The 23,680-nt window shown below is 43.2% G+C and overlaps 1 protein-coding gene across 1 annotated transcript in view; it reads left to right on the forward strand.

Moving 5' to 3' along the window:
• The first annotated feature begins 1,055 nt into the window (after positions 1-1,055).
• The window catches only part of LOC120033754 (aryl hydrocarbon receptor-like), a 74,841-nt gene continuing 52,216 nt past the window's right edge, over positions 1,056-23,680 (forward strand). Inside the window, exons 1-2 of the mRNA XM_038980208.1 lie at positions 1,056-1,527; positions 9,181-9,368. Coding sequence (XP_038836136.1) covers positions 1,469-1,527; positions 9,181-9,368 — 247 coding nt within the window. The 5' untranslated portion in view covers positions 1,056-1,468. The remainder of the gene's footprint in view (positions 1,528-9,180; positions 9,369-23,680) is intronic.

Below are 23,680 nucleotides of genomic sequence, written 5' to 3' on the forward strand. Positions count from 1 at the left end.
CAGGGAATACCTGGCTATCTATTATCTTCTACTGCATGGGAGAAAGTGGCCTTGGAAATGTCTGGTTGCCAAAGTTCCATGCACTAACATAAAATGATCTGAAACTGTGTATATTAAAAATGTTTTAATCTAGCATTCCAGTATAAAGTTAGAGGCCCAGGACAATAGCCAGCATTTAAATTGAAATGTGTTATTGCACATAGCTCTGAGCGCATTCTCCATGATATCAAAGGTTGCAAACGATTATGTAAGTACAATATGTACAGTTTGTCCTCGTTGTACATATCATAAACAACTCCACCATTAAAGGGGCAATCTGCAATTTCCAAACCAATTTTTGACATGTAAATTAATGATACTGTATTGATTCTTGAATAATGTAAATTCTAACTCCCTCTTGAGCTTAGTTCAACTGTCGTACCCCATCAGAACCCAAAATATAAGCTTGTTTTACTCTATTGTTTGTAACAATGTAATTAGAGACGATCATTGTATAGCCTCAAAACATGGTTACAACTATCATTTTTATTTTTTTATTTTTTTATTTTTATATATATTTTGTTTGCCTTCACCTCCCTTATCTCACCTCACTTGCTCACATTGTATATAGACTTATTTTTTCACTGTATTATTGACTGTATGTTTGTTCTACTCCATGTGTAACTATGTGTTGTTGTATGTATCGAACTGCTTTGCTTTATCTTGGCCAGGTCGCAATTGTAAATGAGAACGTGTTCTCAATTTGCCTACCTGGTTAAATAAAGGTTAAATAAATAAATAAAATATGATGGATGCTCGGTCCTTGCATCCATTGCTATGTGCCTCTGCCTATGAATTTCAGAGTAGATACATTTCTCCAGCCCCATCCCTCGCAGGTTTACCGAAATAGTTACGGGGCCACCGCTTTATTATTGTTTGAACCGCAGATTGCCCCTTTAAAGGTATATCTCTCTCTTCTGTGTTATATTTCCTGAAAGCGCTTTGCACCAATAGCGAGCAGCCCTACTGTACCTGCTGCGTGAGCTACGGTGAACCAGCGCTCTGGATTGGTTCGAGCAGCAGAAAAAGCAGCCATTACTTTCGCCCAACTGGAGGAGTGTACAGTATGTTAATGCATTAGGAATGACAGCTTAAAAAAAAAAAAAAAGTAAAAAAGAAGGACGGTGTCAAATTTATTCGGATCACGCAAGCCATTTGTAGCTGCTGTGCAGTTTGAAAAGTTTCTCTAAACTTTTATATCAAAAAGCAATTTTGGATTTTGTCGGTCTGGTCTACCAAGCGGAATAGTTTCTGTTCATGTTTGGAGCGTTGACGTATGAGACGTTCTGTACATCGGCGGACTCCTTGTGGATATTTACATGATACAGAGCTTTATCTAGTCGTGGGTCTTCGAAAACGACCTGCAAGAATACGAGGGACACGTATAGGATAGTCTTATTCTATAGACTTTCTTAGGGAGAGATACATCATGTTGGGGAGTACGGCGCAGTACGCAGCTAAGAAACGGAAGAAGCCTGTTCAGAAAATGTAAGCAACTCTGAATATAATTTTTAAGTTAAAAGATACGGCTACTTTGTGTAAAAGGAATAGTTACATTACCTTACAGGTCAACCAATGCTACGAATACAGGTTATAACGATACAAAACAATAAACTAAATGTTTAATTTGAAGGTTATTCTACTATTATGTGTATAGTAGACTTTGTGTAGCCTATCGCGCGGTACTTATTTTCACTATAGGCTATGGGTTCTGAGCTTCACTAAATCAAGTTACGCAAATAAGACCGATGTGCATGTTCACCACCTTTTGTCATAATTTTATGGGCGAATGCATGACGGCATTTTTACGATACACACATTGCTTGACGTGTTATCTATCAATCTATAATTGATCATATTCTATGAATAATATGCATATTATGATACTGGGTTTGTGTTGAAGTTTTGCGTAAAGTTGGTATAGCTCTGGGTATCTGCAGTGATTCTGCAGATGCAACGATACCAAACTGATTTAGCCTACTGTCTCGTTCCAAACCATCTTCATTCGATTTTTTATCTATACAATCTCTATTTAAGTTCTCAGTATTTTCCACAGCAGCCTACTGTAAATGCTTCCTCAAGTCTTTAGGGTTACCTTAAGATTTAATTTTGGTGTGTGGTTAAATGGTAGTCTTGCATTAGTCATAATCAAGTTGAAAATTGGCTGCGGTCTCACGAAATGCTTACATGGGGTGGGAGAGCAAGGGAAATTGGGCCGATATTTTGTAATCTGATAGTCCTGCGTTTTTTCCAATCATGAGGACAAACTTTTTTTTATTTCTTAATTTTTTCCTCTGCAAATTACCATATTTCTAAGTCACACAAAGTTACACAGTTGTATTTTCTGGCAATTTTTTAAATCTTGAACAAATCGTTTTTTAAAAATGTTTAAATATATTGCACTATTCAGAACATTTTGGTCCCAAGATTCCAGCAAAAATCTTATTTTCGTTTATCTGACTTTCATTTATCTGCATGTCCAGCCCTTATATTTACATAAACAGTTGCATTCATGAGATGTCAATAAAAAGATAAGTTCCGTCTAAGCACAAACCTGATAAAAAATGAATTTATATGAAAGCTGTAAGTACATCAATTGTTTGCTCACTGGAAAAAGAATATCCAACTAGTCACTGACAACTGTGTTATAGACACATGTCCAGGGATTTCCAATGATCTTCTATATTGGAGAACCCCTTACCTTTTAATGACCCTTGTGTGGCTTGTACGCATCATAGAGAAAAAAACACATGTGCTTGTTTGTGAGAGTCTTAGCGTTTTATAGAAAGCTTTTAATAGTTTGTAGCTCAAACCATTCGGACTCTACAGACATTTTTGTATAAAAGACCCGCCCCCGGGCCCCTTCGGGTTCCGCCCTTGTCTCACAAACACCGCTCTAGTTCATCCCCCCGCTAATCAAACAGACTAATGGTTGGTATTTACGGATGCAGAAGATATAGACGATTCCAATGGTACAAGAAGACTAGCTCAAACACACAATGTTTAAAATGGGTTAAAAGTCCAAAAATCACCAGCGATACGGTGGGACTCAATGAGTTAATAAGTACGAGTAAATACTTTATTATTACCGACTTATAACCTTACAAGCCTATTAGCAACAGCAAGTCTTTTGCTCGACTTTTAAAAAGTATTTTCTTTCTCCAATCTCCACACTTTCTATATCAGCCCTTATATGGAAACGTTCTCTTTTCATTGCTCTCTCCCTCTATCACATTTCCAGAAGGTTGGTACAATGGCACAGGGTAACTTGTTGGCCTTTTAAAAAGAGAAGATTGATGATATAACATTACCTACAGCAGGAGACAGTGTCTACAGCTCTATAATGTCCAATAGAGGGAGATTTTTCTACCTCCACAATGATATCATTGTGTGGCTTCTGTGTGCAGACCAGGCGTAGGCTGCCTCTCAAACGGCACTATGTTCCGTATATAGTGCACTACTTTTGACCAGGACTCATAGGGCTCTCTGGTCAAATGTAGTGCACTATATATGGAATAGGATGCTGTTTGGGATGCATCGCCAGTGTTTTAGTAGATATTGCTCTGAGTATGATCACTAGGTCACTAGGTCACTAGGTCACTGACTTTTAGTTGGGGAGTTTTCCACTAGAAAAAATCCCTTTTAGAACAGAAAATCCATGACTCTTTGTCATTCCATTGTGAATCAAATGAGAGTGATCCAACAATTCAGCAAACATTTCACATTATCTAAGAGACTTATAGACAGACAGACAGATAGGCAGGCATGGAAACAGACACACAAAGACAGACACACAGACAGACAGACACGCAGACAGACAGGTTAGACCCTGGCTCTCCAGTCCACACCAGACCCTCGGCCATCTCTCCACCCCTGGCCTGTCACTTGTCAGTGATGTCACATGGCTACATTAACTGTAACAGACCTCACCAGAAGCTCATTACGGGAACACTTGACCCAATGAGCCAGAAGTGACTCGGCTATTTTTGGCAGCAAGTATGTCAATGGATTAATATGACTTTGATGGTGATGACCATGGAGGGGCATGCATTCACATTCCCACATTTGAAAGTTTTACTTTAAGGGACCCCTATTCCCCATCCACCTGTGTGGCTTCTACCTTCCCCATTACTTCACAGACAGTGTCCTGACTGTTTGGAAAGAATGTTAGACAGTATTTTCCTTGTCTTTTTATCTTCTTTACCAAACAATTTGGAAAGAATGTTAGACAGTTTTGATGTACTTATTACTTTTGACATAAAACCTCATCTTATTCAGGGGTTGTTGCTACACTGACTCAGACAAAGTACCTTTGTTTGGGAGTCTGGGAAAGCAGTCTTGCAATAAGATGGTAAAACTCTGCCAAGATAGAAAACACTACACATCCATTGTTTTAAGAATTGGACCTACAGTATGAGTCATGGTGAGAGGGCCAGCGAGGTGGGCAAGACGGACGCTGCAGGTTAAGCCATCTGAGTTTAACTCCAGTCTTGTTTTGTTGTGGTGGACCAGAGACAGATAGAGTTCTACTGGAGGTTATCAGGGTGAGAATGACCTTACCAGAGCCGGGCTCAAGTAGTATTTGTGACTTTCAAATACTTTAGCTGCCCTTGGTTGAGCTCGCCTGGCGCAAAAGAACCAATAGAATCGTCCCAAAAGGGAAAAAAAACAGCCAATCTGGCACTCCGTGCAGGCTAAGTCAAATGTTGAAAGTATTTGACGGGAAACAAATACTATTTGAACCCAGGCCTGGGCCCCGCTGTTTCCGAACGTGCACAGGCCTCTCGTGTCATGTGTCGGTTACAACACTCAATATCAGATTACCTAGAGCTGGTTCCTCTTTTGCGCCTCCTCTGTTCAGCCATCAGGTTGACCTTTGGAAGACTGGCCTGTTTTCTATTTTGGTTCAGATCTAGGCCGTCTGGTTTGAACTGTTTATGGAAAGGTTGGCCATTTTAATTATGTAAGCCAAAATGCTACAAGAAGCTAGCACTTATGTTATTATTTATACATAAGTATGTAAACATCACTGTGTGGTCCTTGCAGTGATTAACAATGCACTACTGTAACATTGAACTACATGCACCCGTATCAAAACATGCTAATGTCTCTTGGAATTTGTCATGAACTTGTGATAACACCTGTGCTACAACAATGAAGTGTGAGGAATCCAAGATGGAGTCCAACTGACGGTGGACGGACAGAGGCGGTCTGAATGAAGGGCCTATTGTCCCCATGGCCCGTCTCTGGTGTCGTCACTTTCACTTGTTTTCGGGGATTGTGTAATTTGGTTCCAAACCTCTGTCTTGAGTTACTGTTGAAATCCCTTCGGGTAAGCCCTTGGTGGTGAAAATACAGTGTTGGGTTACAACAGACCTCCATTTGACAACAATGGCTTGGTTTCTCAAGACAAAAGTTCTCCCAAACATTGAACCAGGAAATTCTGAAGTGGGAGAGGTTGTTGGTTTTAAGGATTGGTAAGAGTAGACAATGACACACTGTGTTAACAACATTATAATGTTTAGGGTTTGAAATGTCGTCTATGACAATTAATTTATAATACATTTTTCAGTTTTTCTTATATGTCTATGACAGTTAATTTCAAAGAAAATGTTTCAAATAGTTTTTCTTGGAATAGATGATTATGATGTACAGTATACTTGACACACAACGCTAATATTGCCTTGCTTATCAAATGCCTAAAACAACTCTGATAAGCTCTTGGACTTAAGGCCTTTTGTAGTTAGTTGAATATTATAATGGATTAATTATGCTATTTGACAGTTTACAAAGAGAGTTAAGTACATTTCTAGGAATATGGCAGAGAGAGTATAGTAGCTGTGACCCAAAGGTGCTTGGTGAGACTTACTCTAAGACAAACACCTGGGACACAGCGGCCTGTGTTTGTGAGGAGTCAGGATGATGTCATACTGCACTAATGACCTGGTTCTTTACTTGAGGTTGAGAATCACATCTGTTTCAGCTACTCTTCAACTATCAAAGGGGACCGAGTCTCTGTTTGTGTCTGAAATGTCACCCTATTCCTTATAGTTCACTACTTTTGATGCTATAGGGCCGGGATGTCAAACAAATGTTCCACGCGAGCCGCATTCGATCTTCACCGAGGTCCGGAGAGCCGCAGTTCAAATTTAGCTTGTCGCCAAAATTTGCTAAAAACTTGTCCTCTATCTATCGCTTTCTGGAATGTTCGATGCTTATTGACTGTCAAGCTTTTCATTTCGATGACTGTTAGCTAGCTGGACAGAGTGAAGAGACTATACTGTATATACTGAGCAAAAATATAAACGCGACATATAATGTGTTGGTCCCATGTTTCATGAGCTGAAATAAAAGATCCCAGAAATGTTCCATACGCACAAAAAGCTTTTTTCTCTCAAATTCTGTGCACAAATTAGTTTATATCCCTGTTGGTGAGGATTTCTCCTTTGCCAAGATAATCCATCCACCTGACAAGTGTGGCGTATAAAGAAGCTGATTAAACAGCATGATCATTACACAGGTGCACCTTGTGCTGGGGACAATAAAAAGCCACTTAAATGTGCAGTTTTGTAACACAACACAATGCCACAGATGTCTCAAGTTTTGAGAGAGCGTGCAATTGGCATGCTGACTACAGGAATGTTCACAGATAATTTAATGTTAATTTCTCTAACATAACGCCGAACCTCCATATCCGGCTTCTTCACCTGCAGGATCGTCTGAGACTAGACACCTGGACAGCTGATGACACTGAGGAGTATTTATGTCTGTAATAAAGCCCTTTTGTGGGAAAAAAACGAATTCTGATTGGCTGCGCTCCTGCCCAGTCATGTGAATCCATAGATTAGGGCCTAATTAATTAATTTAAATTGACTGATTTCCTTATATGAAATGTAGTTCAGTAAAATCGTCAAAGTTGTTGCATGTTACGTTTATATTTTTGTTCAGTATATACAGTTGAAGTCGGAAGTTTACATACACCTTAGCCAAATAAATTTAAACTCAGTTTTTCACAATTTCTGACATTTAATCCTAGTAAAAATTCCCTGTCTTAGGTCAGTTAGGATCACCACTTTATTTTAAGAATGTGAAATGTCAGAATAATAGTAGAGAGAATGATTTATTTCATCTTTTATTTCTTTCATCACATTCCCAGTGGGTCAGAAGTTTGCATACACTCAATTAGTATTTGGTAGCATTGCCTTTAAATTGTTTAACTTGGGTCAAACGTTTCGGGTAGCCTTCCACAAGCTTCCCACAATAAGTTGTGTGAATTGTGGCCCATTCCTCCTGACAGAGCTGGTGTAATTGAGTCAGGTTTATAGACGCTTTTTCAGTTCTTCCCACAAATTTTCGATAGGATTGAGGTCAGGGCTTTGTGATAGCCACTCCAATACCTTGATTTTGTTGTCCTTAAGCCATCTTGCCACAACTTTGGAAGTATGCTTGGGGTCATTGTCCATTTGGAAGACCCATTTGCGACCAAGCTTTAACTTCCTGACTGATGTCTTGAGATTTTGCTTCAATATATCCACATAATTTTCCTTCCTCATGATGCCATGTATTTTGTGAAGTGCGCCAATCCCTCCTGCAGCAAAGCACCCCCACAACATGATGTTGCCACCCCCATGCTTCACTGTTTGGATGGTGTTCTTTGGGCTTGCAAGCCTCCCTCTTTTTCCTCCAAACATAATGATGGTCATTATGGCCAAACAGTTCTATTTTTGTTTCATCAGACCAGTTGCAAACCTAAGCCTGGCTTTTTTATGGCGGTTTTGGAACAGTGACTTCTTCCTTGCTGAGCGGCCTTTCAGGTTATGTCGATATAGGAATCGTTTTACTGTGGATATAGATACTTTTGTACCTGTTTCCTCCAGCATCTTCACAAGGTCCTTTGCTGTTGTTCTGGGATTGATTTGCACATTTTATAACAAAGTACGTTCATCTCTAGGGGACAGAACACGTCTCCTTCCTGAGTGGTATGACGGCTGCGTGGTCCCATGGTGTTTATACTTGTGTACTATTGTTTGTACAGATGAGCGTGGTACCTTCAGGCGTTTGGAAATTGCTCCCAAGGATGAACCAGACTTGTGGAGGTCTACAATTTTTTTTCTGAGGTCTTGGCTTATTTCTTTTGATTTTCCCATGATGTCAAGCAAAGAGGCACTGCGTTTGAAGGTAGGCCTACAAATACATCCACAGGTACACCTCCAATTGACTCAAATTATGTCAATTAGCCTATTAGAAGCTTCTAAAGCCATGACATCATTTTCTGGAATTTTCCAAGCTGTTTAAAGGCACAGTCAACTTCTGACCCACTGGAATTGTGATACAGTGAAATAATCTGTCTGTAAACAATTGTTGGAAAAAATGACTTGTGTCATGCACAAAGTAGATGTCCTACCGACTTGCCAAAACTATAGTTTGTTCAAATAAATTTCATGGAGTTGTTGAAAATGAGTTTTAATGACTCCAGCCTAAGTGTATGTAAACTTCCGACTTCAACAGTATATTTCTTTACTCAAATCGCCGTCTGACCTTGAGTTTGACACGTGCTATAGGGAATAGGGTGCCATTTTGCACGTTTGCAGACTTGAGACATCTCTCTAAAAGACAATTGTTCTTGGAGGTTTTTGGTTCTGGATCACATTTCATTTCCTGAAGTGGCCCTGTATGATTTTCAACAGCCTCAGAATCTTCTTCAGCGCCAGAATTCACTTCAACAGCAACCCAACAGTGGACAGGGGAATACCCTAACCCGAATAGCACATGGCTAAAATCATAGAGTAGATCCAACTTCATTAAGGACTAAATTGATCAGGCATTTTCGCATTACAATAAAATGAAATCGGATTCCATGTAAGATATGCACTACTATTCCATTCTCTTCTTTGCCAAAATATTTTTTACAAGGTGGTTTCATCATCGCCAGAGAAACCAGGCTGTGTAGCAGAGACCGGGGCTGCTTGTCACACTTCCTACTCTTGTGTGTAATTCTCAGCACCAGTATATCTTAGAATACTCTTTTCAACAATAATAGAAAGACCAAGGTCTTGGGTTGAAACGGGGACCATAAAAAAACCCTGCATCATTTTCAAACCCCCATCATCGGACGTTAACTTATTTTTCTCTCTTTTTCAGTCCTAAACCCCCTCCTACAGATGGCATCAAGTCGAACCCGTCAAAGCGCCACAGGGATCGGCTGAACGGAGAGCTGGACAAGTTGACCGGGCTGTTGCCGTTCTCAGAGGATGTGCGTGCGAGGCTGGACAAGCTGTCTGTGCTTCGGCTCAGTGTGGGATACCTCAAGGTCAAGAGCTTCTTCAACGGTGAGTGTCACATACTCTGACTCATAGATAAACCGACACTTTAGCTGCCTCGTAGGCCACATTGTGGCTAGCTCTTACGGCAGAGGTGAAGACTGTCGGATTGAGATCTGTAGTTTTTGGTTTGAGGCCTCTTTCTCTCCCTTCTATTCGCCTCGCTTCTCAACTCTGACTACTTGTCTTCCATTTGCTGTCTCTTTCTGCATCTCTCTCTCTCTCTCTCTCTCTCTCTCTCTCTATTTCTCTATTTCTCTCAGGAAACGGTCTATATCTGTGTTGCCGTGGTAATTGCACTTTGAGTCTGAGGCCGAGTGTTGAGTAGAGGACAGACAGAAATATGGTACCTCAGAGTGTCACATGGCCAGACGCAAGCTTCCTTTTCCTGTCGAGCAGCAACACATGTTCTAAATATCATCACACACACCCCACCCCGTCCCCCCACCGCCTGGCCCCTCTTAACTTACCGGCCCCTCTTAACTCCCAAAACAGCAGAGGTTGTTAATTTGGTCGGAGATGTTAGCTAGCATTGCACACACACGCGCGCACTCACTCACGCACGCACGCACGCCCACACACACACATACACACACCAGGCAGGATTGACTGTCCTGCTAGTGTTTCTGCCCCACACAACGTTTCCTCACATTGTTCCCGCTCTGTCCAAAAGAGCATCAATTAGAAGCAGACTGCAGCTTCGTTGCAAGCCAGGCCATGACGGGAGGTAACAGACACTCCGAAAGAACAGACCATTTTTATTTTTAGTCCGGGGCATCCACCGACGTAGTTGTTAGCTATAAACACTCTGCAACAACAACAAAGTCAAATCAGACAAGACCCTTTGCATATTGTATGTTTTGGACATAACTTCCTTGGCAACCAAAGGTGTTAATTGTAATGAATGGAGACGTGCGTTTATTGAGTCACTAAGTAAACGTTGCCAGGGCGATGGCCGTACACAGTGTGAGTAGTCATGAGCTGCAAGCCCCAAAGCGGTTAGTAGATCCCGTTTTGTTTCCATCCTTTTTTGACGCCACAACAACACACACAATAGCAAGAGCAGCAGCAGAGCCTCTCTCCCTCTCCCTCTCTCTCTCTCTCTCTCTCTCTCTTTCTCCCCCTCTCTCTCTATCCCCCTCTCTCTTTCTCTTATGGAGCAACAGAGAGGGTCAGAAGGACAGAGAGGGTGTGTGGAGGGAGTTGAAAGTCAGGCCTTGAACTCCACCCACGCTCTACTTCCTGTGCAACCACTTACCCTCCTTTCCTTCTTCTGTTCCCTCCCGTACTCCTTCCTCATCGGCCTGTGTGAAGTTCACAAACTCCCCCTCCCCAAACAAATGCAACAGGATCCAAGTAGAGTGGTGTACTGTGCTTGCACGGCATGGTCTGGAAATTGATTGTCATATACAGTATATTAGCATTTTTACATTATTAGTTGCTATTAAAGATACTAGAACTAGTTCAACTCGACTTAAAGTGGGCTTTATATATTTTATACACACATTTTCTCAATGATGCAATTTTGGTCATCCTCAAACATGCGGTGGCGGTCAACTTCCCTTGCCCGCTTTTAATTTATGACCATAAAACGCTTTGGTCACGCCTGGGCTATGTAGATGTATGGAGAGCTCAGAGTTGGTTGAAGTGGCTGGATGTTTGGCTCAGGAGAAAGAGACCTCTGTACTCTGGGGTCCAAGCTTGCTTGGCCCTCGCCTCAATCATAGACCACTAAAGGATGACGGGAAGGAGGCCGGTCTCGAGCCGTGAGGCGTCGCGGTTGATGAGAAAACCCCTAGGGTTGTGTCCCACGCCTCCCACGCGACGCTCCACATAAGCAGCACATTGTGCCTTCCCCATGATCGTTAACTTGCTGGCCCACCAGACCCCACTTTGCTTTCTCTCCCTGTCTGCTGAAAGTACTGTGTTTTAATCTCCCCTGAGTGTCTGCTCTCTGCAGGGGCCCCACTGCTACATAATCTATCTGTTGTCTGACCATGGTGGTTATCTTTAGTGTGTGACCCCAGTTCAGAGTGGAGGTGTCAATCAACCATTTCCACACTTGATATCTCTCAAGTATCGTCTGATTGGGAATGAATCAGAAGGTGCATGACCTCACTAAACAGCTTGTAGTTCCAACATTATTCCCGTATTAACAAAGTCTGCACATGGGGAAAAACAGTGAATGCTAATAGATGTGTGTGGCTGAGCTCACCATGCGTTCCCTGCTGCAATATGAACAGTGGTCTCTCAAGGCCTTCTTCGTACCATGTGGTTCCTATCTCTGTGTTTGACTTGGCTGACACTGTGAAGCACGGGAGTGTCAGTGGGTGTCAGTGAGTGTCAGTGATAGTGTGGGAACGGAGGTTTGACACTGTACGACTCTGAACTGGGGTCAGTGAAGTTGAAAGATCACCACCCTGAATCCATGTGACTCTATGGTGAGACAACAGACAGACTCTGTAGCAGTGGGGCCCATGCCGAGTGCAGAAACCCGGGGGAGATAAATACTCTGTGTGTGTGTGTGTGTGTGTGTGTGTGTGTGTGTGTGTGTGTGTGTGTGTGTGTGTGTGTGTGTGTGTGTGTGTGTGTGTGTGTGTGTGTGTGTGTGTCCGTGTCCGTGTCCGTGTCCGTGTGTGTCCGTGTCCGTGTCCGTGTCCGTGTCCGTGTGTGTGTGTGTGTGTGTGTGTATGTGTGTCCGTGTCCGTGTGTTACTGTCAGCAGACAGGGAGAAGGCATCCTGGTATCTAGTGGGCCAGTAATGCTGATCGTTGGATCTTTGGTTCCTAACAGTGGTCTGCATTGATGAAGATCAACATTTCATACAGAAAATAACTCGGAGATAGTCACGATTGTCGACAAACAATATACCGAAGCAACGCTTCACCTTTCTCCGTCACGATGGGCTTGTGTGAGCTCCATCGGTCATCCACCCCACAACACACCCACACACAACACACACATCCCTCTTTCCACCTCCTCCCTGTGCGTTGTCTCCCTGCCTAGCTCTGGCCTTTGTCTCTGTGAAGCCTGTTTATCGTCTCTGGGATCTGAGGCTGTCTGCCTGCTGGGCGTGGAGGGCTGGAGGGGCAGGTTTGGGGAGGGGAGCTCTGGAGCATTGCTGGCTGGCTGCACAACCACAACACGAGGGACTGCTGTCGGAGTCAGCTGTGTTTGCCTAGTGATGGATCTGACGCCTAGATTATTGGTAGGCCTAACCCCTGTCACGTTCAAGCTCGACATATTAGAGCGGTGTTAAAGAAACGATGAATAGGCCGTGTCCCATTTTAACTGAAATATACCCGTCGTGTTCTTCATGTTCCTGTGGACCTGCAAGGTGTGCAGCTTTCTGTTCTAGCATAGTACTACTGACATGTCAGATTCAACTCATAATGAAGAGCCTGATCATTTGTATTTCAGTTGAATTTGTGTTGGTGCTGGGCTAGAACAAAAGCCTGCACACCTTGTGGGTTCCTAGGAAACAGGATTGAAGAACACTCCTCCATTATGTACGCCTCAAAACTTTATCTCCGCTAGTGATGCCGTTACCCCCCCCCCCTCGCTGTATCCTGGCTTGGGCCTCTGTGGTGATTTCACACACCTTCCCCCACCACCTTCCATGGCTTTCCCAGATGTTTTTCCAGCGTTGGGATTTTGCTTTGGGGAATAGGGAGGAGTGCAGGTCGGGTCGCTAGCATGCCCAAATAGACGCAGGCTGTAAAACATGATAAACAAGCTACTGAGACAGTCACCTTTGACCCCTTCCATGCTAATCAATCTCACATTCTCCTGGGGTCATGGTAAGGTTATACTGAGGTTATACTGAGGTTATACTGAGGTTGTACTGAGGTTATGCTGAGGTTATACTGAGGTTGTACTGAGGTTGTACTGAGGTTGTACTGAGGTTGTACTGAGGTTATACTGAGGTTGTACTGAGGTTGTACTGAGGTTGTACTGCAGTTGTAATAAGGTTGGACTATGGCAACTATGCTTCATTTCACTTCCTGTGTGACATACATTTGGTCTTATTTGTTATTATTCTGAACTGAAATCTTCTTTGAATGGATCTCTTTCAGTTGCTCTTGTTTGTTACGAAGTGTTGACAGAGTGAGACTTGAGTGTTGTGGGTGTTACTGTTGGTGACGTAGATACAGGGTTGGATTCAACATTAGTGCATGTGCAGGTCAAACAAAAAGTAGAGGGACAGGGCTGCCATTTTGCTGAGAAACAAATGCTTCCGCTGAGACTAAACACACACTAAACGCTTAATCCTAAACCCAAACAGAACATCATTGACCAACGTTTGGATAATATATGTCATCCAGTCAGAAATAGCTGCCTGAAGGGTGGATGCAATTTGTAAAGTGCACGATCACACACCAGATCAATTTGCGTTGTTATTACCGTTCTTCTAGTCTGTCTATGTGACGCCATTGTAACTACAGTGAGTAAGAGGGGTTAGTGAACGGGATGGTGTCTGGACATGTTCAGCTGGGTAATGTTTAACATTGTAGACACATTGAGGGCTACGCGCATACGCACACGCACACGCACACACGCACACACACACACACACACACACACACACACACACACACACACACACACACACACACACACACACACACACACACACACACACACACACACACACACACACACACACACACACACACACACACACACACACACTGCTACAGGACATAACATGATGAAATGGAGTGAGAAGAAGTCACAGTGACAGAGAGGAATGTTCCCTGTCACCATTAGCACTCTCTCTCTGTCACTCCCTCCTACCTCTCTCTTTCTCATTCATTTTCTCACCCTTTTTCCTTCCACTCACCCCCTCGACCCGTTCTTTACCGAGCAAAGTATGAAAGCAGACCGATACGTGAAGCGTTGTGGTGGGATTTCTATAACCGCTTCAGGCGACAGTAAGACGCGCCATCCTTTTTCAGATGAGTCAATATCCTAGGACATTTGACAATGACAAAGCTGTTGCGTGAATCACACTAACGTAGTGGTTTCTGAGCCTCTAATGTCACAACCTGACACAAACACGAGTCACTCTGTCACAGTTGAAATCTGTTTTTGAAGAACCAGACTAGTCAACAATAGTTCTTTCACTATGACACATAGTTATAGAGCCGTAGAAATGTCACCGGCGGCACTGCAATAAGAATAACAACAATGGTGATTATTTAACCACAGTGATATTACCAACCTCCACCCATTTAACACAATGATGTCAAGACCGGCTTATGATTTACAGATCAGTACACACTGAGTAAACAAACAAAAAAAAAGGCATATAAGCCATAAAAGCCTAACTTTAACGACGTGCTCTTTTCCTAAAGGCGTTTTCTTCTCTCCGTTTTCTTCTCTCTGTTTTCTTGCGGCACAGGGGGTCTTTAGCGGGTGCTTGGGCATGTTCCTACTTGAGCAGCTAGCCGCTTGCTGCTGTGTTTTGACTGGGGTTGTGCTTCAGAGGGCAAGCCAATAGTCATGGCCCTATGCTAGCTGAGACGGCTGAGATGGCGTCCTGCATTGGGTGGGTTGGGTGGACCCGGAAAAATCGAGCTTTTGTACAGGAGTGCAGTTCAGTGGCTGCCACGGACCAAGTGCTCTGTAATTTACTCCAGTGTTGCTTCATGACCGTCTTGATCATCTCGCTGGCTTGCTTAGATTGGGCACAGGCTGAACAGGCCCCACCCCTGACCTTTCTTTACCATTTTAAGTTCCAACTTATTGAGCAGCGCCATCTCTGTAATGGCTATCGAACACAAGGCCAAACAGTTGGTACATGTACAATATCTGTGTCTGGTTGGAGTGAGCTCCTCTACTTTCCAGATGGTGTCGAGGTCCTGTGTTTGAGTTACGATCAAGTTACATTGCAGGCGAAGTGCTAAGACTGAGGAATCTGCCACATGCCTACTAAACCGTATCACAAGCCCAGCAGATTCCTCTAGTTATACCAACTGCTAGCTAGCACTGAAACACGAGCCCTGTACTGTATTTCAACTAAAATATCACTGGGGTCTCTACCCATATTTGGGATTGAATTTGACAAGAAATGTCTATCTTAAAATGCCCAATATAAAGAGGTATGCACTGTAGGGCATTGATTGCTACAATCTCCACACGTTACATTTGTGAGTAAAAGGTGGTCTGAGATAAGTAAGGGAAGAGTTACTGTTAGGGTTAAGGTGTGCATTGAACCAATCACAGAGTTTGAGAGGTTCGTACAACCAATCACAGGATGACCACAGGGGTCATAAGGTCAGACAGAGGTCAGCAGCAGTCGAGTAAGGCTGTCTCAATCAGGCCAGGTTAAAGGTCACCATGCAGGACAGGTTGAGACTGGGCCTAATGACTTCTTTGTGTGTGTGTGCGTGTGTGCGTGTGTGTGCGTGTGTGTGTGTGTGTGTGTGTGTGTGTGTGTGTGTGTGTGTGTGTGTGTGTGTGTGTGTGTGTGTGTGTGTGTGTGTGTGTGTGTGTGAGAACGAGAGAGTGGCATTTCCTTTTTTTTCCACATAAGAAATTACTGTTAGAACTTTACAAAGACCAATAGCCGCATCCCAAATAGCACCATATTCCCTACAAAGTGCACTTCTTTTGACCAGCTCTGATCAAAAGTAGTGCCCTATGTAGGGAATAGGGTGCCATTATGGACACGTACCATTACGTTAGCATGAATGACTCCAGCCAAAACAAATATTGATGTTCTGCCTCCCTCTGAAACAAACTGCTTCTTTTTTTCCTATCAACAATGGAGAAGCCGTATAACTTTCTCTCTATGGAAGAATACAATGGATAGAAAACAAATAGGACCAGGAAAATCAATGCTTGGAGAAGACAATGTCCAAAGTTGCTATTGTAATTTGAAAAGTAAGTAAAAGAAGAAGGGTCTTTCGTAATAGCTCCCACACTTGTTGAAAAACAGTCGTCAGTTGAGAGTGAAAGTCGAAAGGGGTTCTCATGGAGCGAGCCAGGATGAGACGACAGAGACAAATGAATGAATGTCCCCAAAGAGACTTGTAGATCTACTCCTATTTCTTTCTGTAGACCTACTCCTATTTCTTTCTGTAGACCTACTCCTATTTCTTTCTGTAGACCTACTCCTATTTCTTTATGTAAGCCCACTCCTATTTCTTTCTGTAGACCTACTCCTGTTTCTTTCTGTAGACCTACTACTTTTTCTTTCTATAGACCTACTCCTATTTCTTTCTATAGACCTACTCCTATTTCTTTCTGTAGGCTTACTCCTTTTTCTTTCTGTAGGCTTACTCCTTTTTCTTTCTATAGACCTACTCCTATTTCTTTCTGTAGACCTACTCCTATTTCTTTCTGTAGACCTACTCCTATTTCTTTCTGTAAACCTACTCCTATTTCTTTATGTAAGCCCACTCCTATTTATTTCTGTAGACCTACTCCTATTTCTTTCTGTAGACCTACTCCTATTTCTTTCTATAGACCTACTCCTATTTCTTTATGTAAGCCCACTCCTATTTCTTTCTGTAGACCTACTCCTATTTCTTTCTGTAGACCTACTACTTTTTCTTTCTATAGACCTACTCCTATTTCTTTCTATATACCTACTCCTATTTCTTTCTGTAGGCTTACTCTTTTTTCTTTCTGTAGGCGTACTCCTTTTTCTTTCTATAGACCTACTCCTATTTCTTTCTATAGACCTACTCCTATTTCTTTCTGTAGGCTTACTCATTTTTCTTTCTGTAGGCTTACTCCTTTTTCTTTCTATAGACCTACTCCTATTTCTTTCTGTAGACCTACTCCTATTTCTTTCTGTAGACCTACTCCTATTTCTTTCTGTAAACCTACTCCTATTTCTTTATGTAAGCCCACTCCTATTTATTTCTGTAGACCTACTCCTATTTCTTTCTATAGACCTACTCCTATTTCTTTCTATAGAGCTACTCCTATTTCTTTCTATAGACCTACTCCTATTTCTTTCTATAGACCTACTCCTATTTCTTTCTGTAGGCTTACTCATTTTTCTTTCTGTAGGCTTACTCCTTTTTCTTTCTATAGACCTACTCCTATTTATTTCTGTATGCCTACTCCTGTTTCTTTCTGTAGTCCTACTCCTGGTAAAGTAATGCATTTGATGCTTTTCCTTATTGAGAGATCCAATCGAGATTGATGGGAACAGAGATAATTAGGGGTTGTGGGGTTTTATAAGGGGGGAGGAGGGGCTTGGTGAATCATCGCTTCTCGTTTCTGATGCATGAGTTCAACTTTTGGCGAGAGGAGAGGAAACGGAGAGAAACTTCATCTCTCTGAAGGACAACTGTTATGTTTTCGCACTTTTTTTTTATAAACCTCCAGCGTTATTCAGCTGTCACTGAGTCACACACGCCGATACTAACAACCCCGTTCCTTTATTTTCATTAAATGAAACGTCTTCTAGAGAATACATATATAATGAGTTCTCCTTCTACACTGTGTCATGAGAACGGTGCGACTTAACACTAGAAACACCTTGAGGGACCCCTACTTCATGCCAAAACTAGTCATTTTGACTCCAAAATTATAACAGTCGAAATAAATACATTTCGTATATGTTATCGGAAGAATACTCCTTTGGTTGTGTTTATGAAGGTCTTGGGTGACATTAGAATACGGGATAAAGTATTATTTCAAAGAACACTATAGCGTTTTAAGCTCAGGGGTTAGGTTTAGGGTTAGAATTAGTATAAGGGGGCCTCCCGAGTGGCGCAGTGGTCTAAGGCACTGCATTACAGTGCTTGAGGTGTCACTACAGCCCGGGGTTTGATCCCAGGCTGTGTCACTGCCGGCCGTGACCGGGAGACCCATGAGGCAGTGCACAATTGGCTCAGCATCGTCTGTGTTAGGGGAGGGTTTGGCCGGACGGGATTTCCTTGTCCCATCATGCTCTAGCAACTCTTTGTGGAGGGCCGGGTGCCTGCAAGCTGACTTCGGTCACCAGTTGGACGCTGGTGCGGCTGGCTTCCGGGTTAAGCAAGCAGTGCGGCTTGGCAGGCTCGTGTTTTGGAGGATGCATGGCTCTCAACCTTCACCTCTCCCAAGTTCGTAGGGGAGTTGCAGAGATGGGAAAAGACCGTAACTACCAGTTGGGGAGAAAAAGGGGTAAAAGTAAAAAACATGTATTTTTTTAAGAAATAGTCTAAGGGTTAGTTTTAGGGTTATTGAAAATAGGATTTTCAATGGAAATACATTTTAGGTCCCCTCAAGGATAGTAAAACACGCTCTGTGTGTGTGTGTGTGTGTGTGTGTGTGTGCTCCTCAGTCAGGTATCAGGGGAAACCACCTGAATGTTGAGTGATCTCCTTTATGTAAACAGGAAGCTCTCTTTGTTCAGACTGAGTGGATCATAGGAAGTCAGGCTGAATAGGAATGCCTCACTGTAGCCTGATGCTTGGTGTCTCAGAGCAGCAAGGTGCCCGCTAACCTCCGCTCCAGCCCTTCACTCCCTGATCTAGCTCTGGCTCTTTGCCTGCTCCTCCGGCTGCTGGGGTGAGACGGGGATTAGGTGCAGGATGTTGGATGGTCATCGTTGTTCAGGGCTGGGCTGGACAAGTCTGGATAGGACTGGGCTGTGATGTTCGGTTAGCTGCAGTTCTAATTGTATCCCTCAGTTGATAACAAGACTCAGGAAGGGAATATCCATTTCCAGCAGTCCACTTCCCTGAGTTTGTACAAACAGCTGAGTGTGTTCCTGTGCAGAAGTCTGTTGAATAAGAATGTGCATCGGGGTACATACCTGCCATGATGATTCATAAGAGCAGCAATGATCTAGTGTTTCTGGGAGGAAAAATATGTTTCTATGAGCGGAATAATGTGCTTAATTTTAAGAAGTTATTTGGCCACTTTAGTTGTGATACAAACCTTACCTATAGGCCTATGGGCTAGGCTACATGAGGTGTGCGACTATGATTAGAAAAAGTCACAAAAAATGTCACGACTTCCACCGAAGGTGGCTCCTCTCCCTGTTCGGGTGGCGCTCGGCGGTCGTCGTCGCCGGCCTACTAGCTGCCACCGATCCATTTTTCTTTTTCGTTTGTGTCTGTCTGTTTCTTACACCTGTGTTCTATTGAGTTCATTTCTGTGGGTTTTTTAACCTCGTTGCCTGCTGTTATTTTGTGCGGGATTATTTCTGTGTTTGTTTGGTGCGTGTGCTAGATTGCGCCACAGGCTATTCTCACGGTCGTTTGTGCCGTTGTGATTTATTTAGGAGTAGATCTTTTTTTTTTTCTCCTGTTGTCACTTCGAATTCCTGTTTTGTTGGGCGCCTTCGTTGGGTTTGTTTCCTGACCAGTTTTGTTGTGTTTTGTACTTCCAAATAAACATTTTACTATTTGGACCTCAGTGCTCTCCTGCTCCTGACTCCTGCACCTAGCCCTTCTTAGTGAGGCACCTTACAAAAAAAGGCTGGGCATCATACACAAGTGATAATATATAATTCACAAGTAACAGTCTAATATTGTCACCCATCAGACTGTTCTTGATTTAATGTTGTTTTTACATATACAAAATAATATATGTGTGGCATTTGTTTTGATTTAGAATGGACCATGATCATGCCGGTCTCGAAACATGGGGCAGTGGCGAAAAATACATCTTTGCACTTAAATAGCGAATGGAGGACACTTTTCCCGTGGTTCATTTTCATGCCAGCCAGGTAGGCTATACTCCTGTTGTAAAGATAAACAATGTGCTTAATATTAGGAAAGTTAAGAAATAAATATAGTAGGCCTAGCCTAGAGAAGCTGATGGGATCCTCCTCTTTTTAGTAGAGGCCATCACTGTTTTCTCGCGCAATTGCATAGCCTATAGAAATGTTGCGCAACATGAGCTCATGGGCTCTCATGAAGTGTTTGATTAGATTTTCAAATACATTTGCATTGATGTCAGATTGATTAGAGCAGGGCTGCCCAACCCTTTTCCTGGAGATCTACTGTCCTTTAGGTTTTCAGTCCAACCCTAATTTAGCATATCTGATTCAGCTAGTTAAGGTCTTGTTGAGCAGCTAATTAGTAGAATCAGGTGTGTTAAATAGGGTTGGACTGAAAACCCACAGGACGGTAGATCTCCAGGAAGAGGGTTGGGCAGCCCCGGTTTAGAGGGACAATAGAGTGCTGATTACCAGGTGTTAGCAAGTTTGGTAGGCTCCTAATGACCATCAGCAGCATCAGAGCTTGGAGAAGTTTTTTTTTTAATGAGAAGTATTTGCCTCTTTGGATTTTCTGAGTTACTGAGAAACGTTTTCTCAGTTTCTTCCATGAAGACTTCCTTCTGAAACTCATGTATGTTCTTCCAATGACACACAATGACGGAGCAATTTCACCCACTGTCGTGGCACAGACCATGAAACATGTTGCACCAGACTGCACGTACACTTTCTAGATCATCTGACATCACCCCAAGACACAGGGAAGTGATTTGGTTTCACATCATGGCGGTGGAAAATTACTTGCAGGCATTCCCCTCCCCCAGAGTTATGAATGAACGTTTACATAGGCCGAGCCCCACGTGGGTTCTTAGAATAAAGAGGTGGAGAAGTGGAAATCTGGCAGGAAGGTAAGAAGTAAAACAGAACAAACCAGCCTGCATGTCTTGTCAGAATCCATTGTTTATTCTACGCCTCTCTCTAATCTACGCCTCTCTCTCACTCTTTGTTTATATCACTCTCTTTAGCTCACTCTCACTTTTCTCCCTCTCCCTCCTATCTCTCTCTCTCCTCCATTCTTGCTCTCTTTTTCTCTGTCTTTCTTTCTCTCCCTTATCAAATGTCTGCACCCCTTTCGGCCTGTTCTGCTTGGCATAAATAGCATCTTTGAAGTGAACACACTAAACACTGAAATACTTGTTGGAGCAGATTACAGAATTCCCCCAGTGGAGTGAGATAGCTGTTTCCCGACATATCCTTAATCTGTGGAATCAAAGTCATAATTCATGGGGAAATAAGACAGTATGGGCTTGTTGGGCCAAGATAATAGTTTATATTTCCCTACCAAGCGTGTGTAAATGTATTATGCTTACCTGGCCTTGTTACAGTGCTATATCTCTTTTAAAAAAAGCAGAAATGTTGAACTTGAACTGAAAACAACATTTCCCCTGGCAAGAGTTGTGTAAAGCAAAGCACACTTGAGGCAAACTTGAAGTAGAGAGAATAACTCCAGCAGCTGCAAAATGTGCAATGTAAGGAGTGACAGACACGTAGAATACCTGTTTTCCCAGAGAGATGCTTTGGCTCTGGCCATCGCTTCCTCCCTGCTCAGACAGCAGAATCACTCTGGACACCCGGTCATGTCCGCTCTCCACTCTTCTCTTCCTGTCTTCCGCAAACTCTACCCCCCCACACACTCATAGTCGTACTATGTCGCAGTGTTGTGGGTTGCGAGGCACACAGGAAGAGACAGGGCTCTCTTTCCTCTTGGTCCTCAGGGGTGGCGTGCTTGCGTGAGAGCAGGGCCCGGGATCTGTCAGTGGAGCTGGGGCCTCTCAATCAGTTCTCTCTGCCTCTCAAGGTCTCCTGTATTAACGCCGGGGACACACAGACGAGGTGCCCTTGTCTGTCAGCGAACCTCAAGAACACACACACGCATGCACACACACACAGTGCAACACAGGGTGTTGATGTCAGAGATCCAGTAGGCCCTTTTCAGCATGGGTTCTTGGTGTTGTTGGGATGTGGCGGCAGGGAGGGCGAGAGAGAGAGAGAGATATTGCAGGTCTTATTTTAGCTGCTGCGTCGTCGCTCGGCTTGAAGCACTGAGCACCACCGCCGCCACCTGTCAAATGACAGGGGTCTGGAAGGTCAGATCCAGTGGCAGAGAATGAGGCAGGAGTGTCCATGGGCCTGGTTGGCTGGCCTTGATGTTGAGACAAACTGTCGCCAACATTGTATTACTCACTTACTTTAGCCCCTGTTGATTGGTGCAGGCGTCCGTTGGCTGTGGTTACGGGATGATGTGGGGATCCAAATGATTACTCAGGACACCTCCTATTACGAGACCATTGCATTACCCAGATGCATATCCGATTTATTTCCGCGTTTCAAATGGCACCTCATTCCCTACGTAGTCCACTACACGGTGTCATTGTGGACGTATCTCAGATCTGTGTTTTAGTTTATTGGAGATGATGAATCGTTTTCTTTGTCTTTTGATATGAAGATAAAACATGCACATTTAACCCTTTACACTTGTGGAAATTGGCCTGTATGGATAGGGCTAAATTGAAACTTTTCTTACAAAAGAAAAATGCATACGCGTGGTACCAATTATAAGGGACTCGTTTGGAGGTTATGGGGAAATTGTTTATCATAAGTTTTACGATATGGAATTTGATGTTCACATTTGAACTGATGTTTGGCTCGCTTGTATGACATCAAAGCGGTATTTATTATAATCCTCAACGTATAATCTTTTAAAAATACATTGGATCCTCTTAATTTACAGCATTTCCCCCTCACTCAGAGAGCAAAACATTAGCAAAAGTTGCCCAATTAGCAGTAGGGATGGGGGCAACTTCCTGTCACGTGCTGTGCTCAAGTTCAGTCAAAAGTCATATGGCGCTGTGAAGCACAGAGCTGGGATGTCATGTATGGCACGTTACTGTACAGCCACTGCGTTCCAATTTAAGCGCTTATCAGTGTCCAAATCTGCGATTTTCAACCCTTCTACGGGTACGAGTGTAAAGGGCTACGACAAGTTGGACAAGAATGAGTGGTACATGAGTGGTACATGAAGATGTAATGACACATAAGCAGCCAAAGCAATGCCCAGGTCGGCCTGCAGACATGGCATTAGTGTGTGTGTGTGTGTGTGTGTGTATTTCTGCATAACCGCTCAAGGTTAACCATTAACCAGGCTAAACCAAAACCCAAACCTTAAACCCTAACCAACAACCATAACCTCATCTCAACCTCTCTCTCACCCCAGTGGTGAACACCAATCGTCTGTGGTACTGTGTAGTTCAGTTAGTAGAGCATGGCTCTTGTAACACCAAGGTTGTGGGATCAATTCCCGCTGGGGACCAGTATGAAAAAGTTGCTCTGGATAAGAGCATCTGCTAAATGACTAGACTGTCTATGAAGGCTCGTGACTATTGGGCTATAGTGACTCATCAATAATGTACACTTCTTCATTTCCTGCATTGATTAAGACTTCCTACATACAGGATATGTGATTCTCTCTAACTGATATGAGCTTTTGAACAAAGACATACGCTGTGAACATGTGCCTTACAGTAAAGTCAAGTCTAGCCTATCATACTGTAACCAGACCGGAAGGGGTTACCGGTGCTTCGCTCCATTA

This window comes from Salvelinus namaycush, chromosome 40 (assembly GCF_016432855.1).
Source record: "Salvelinus namaycush isolate Seneca chromosome 40, SaNama_1.0, whole genome shotgun sequence".
NCBI lineage: Eukaryota > Metazoa > Chordata > Actinopteri > Salmoniformes > Salmonidae > Salvelinus > Salvelinus namaycush.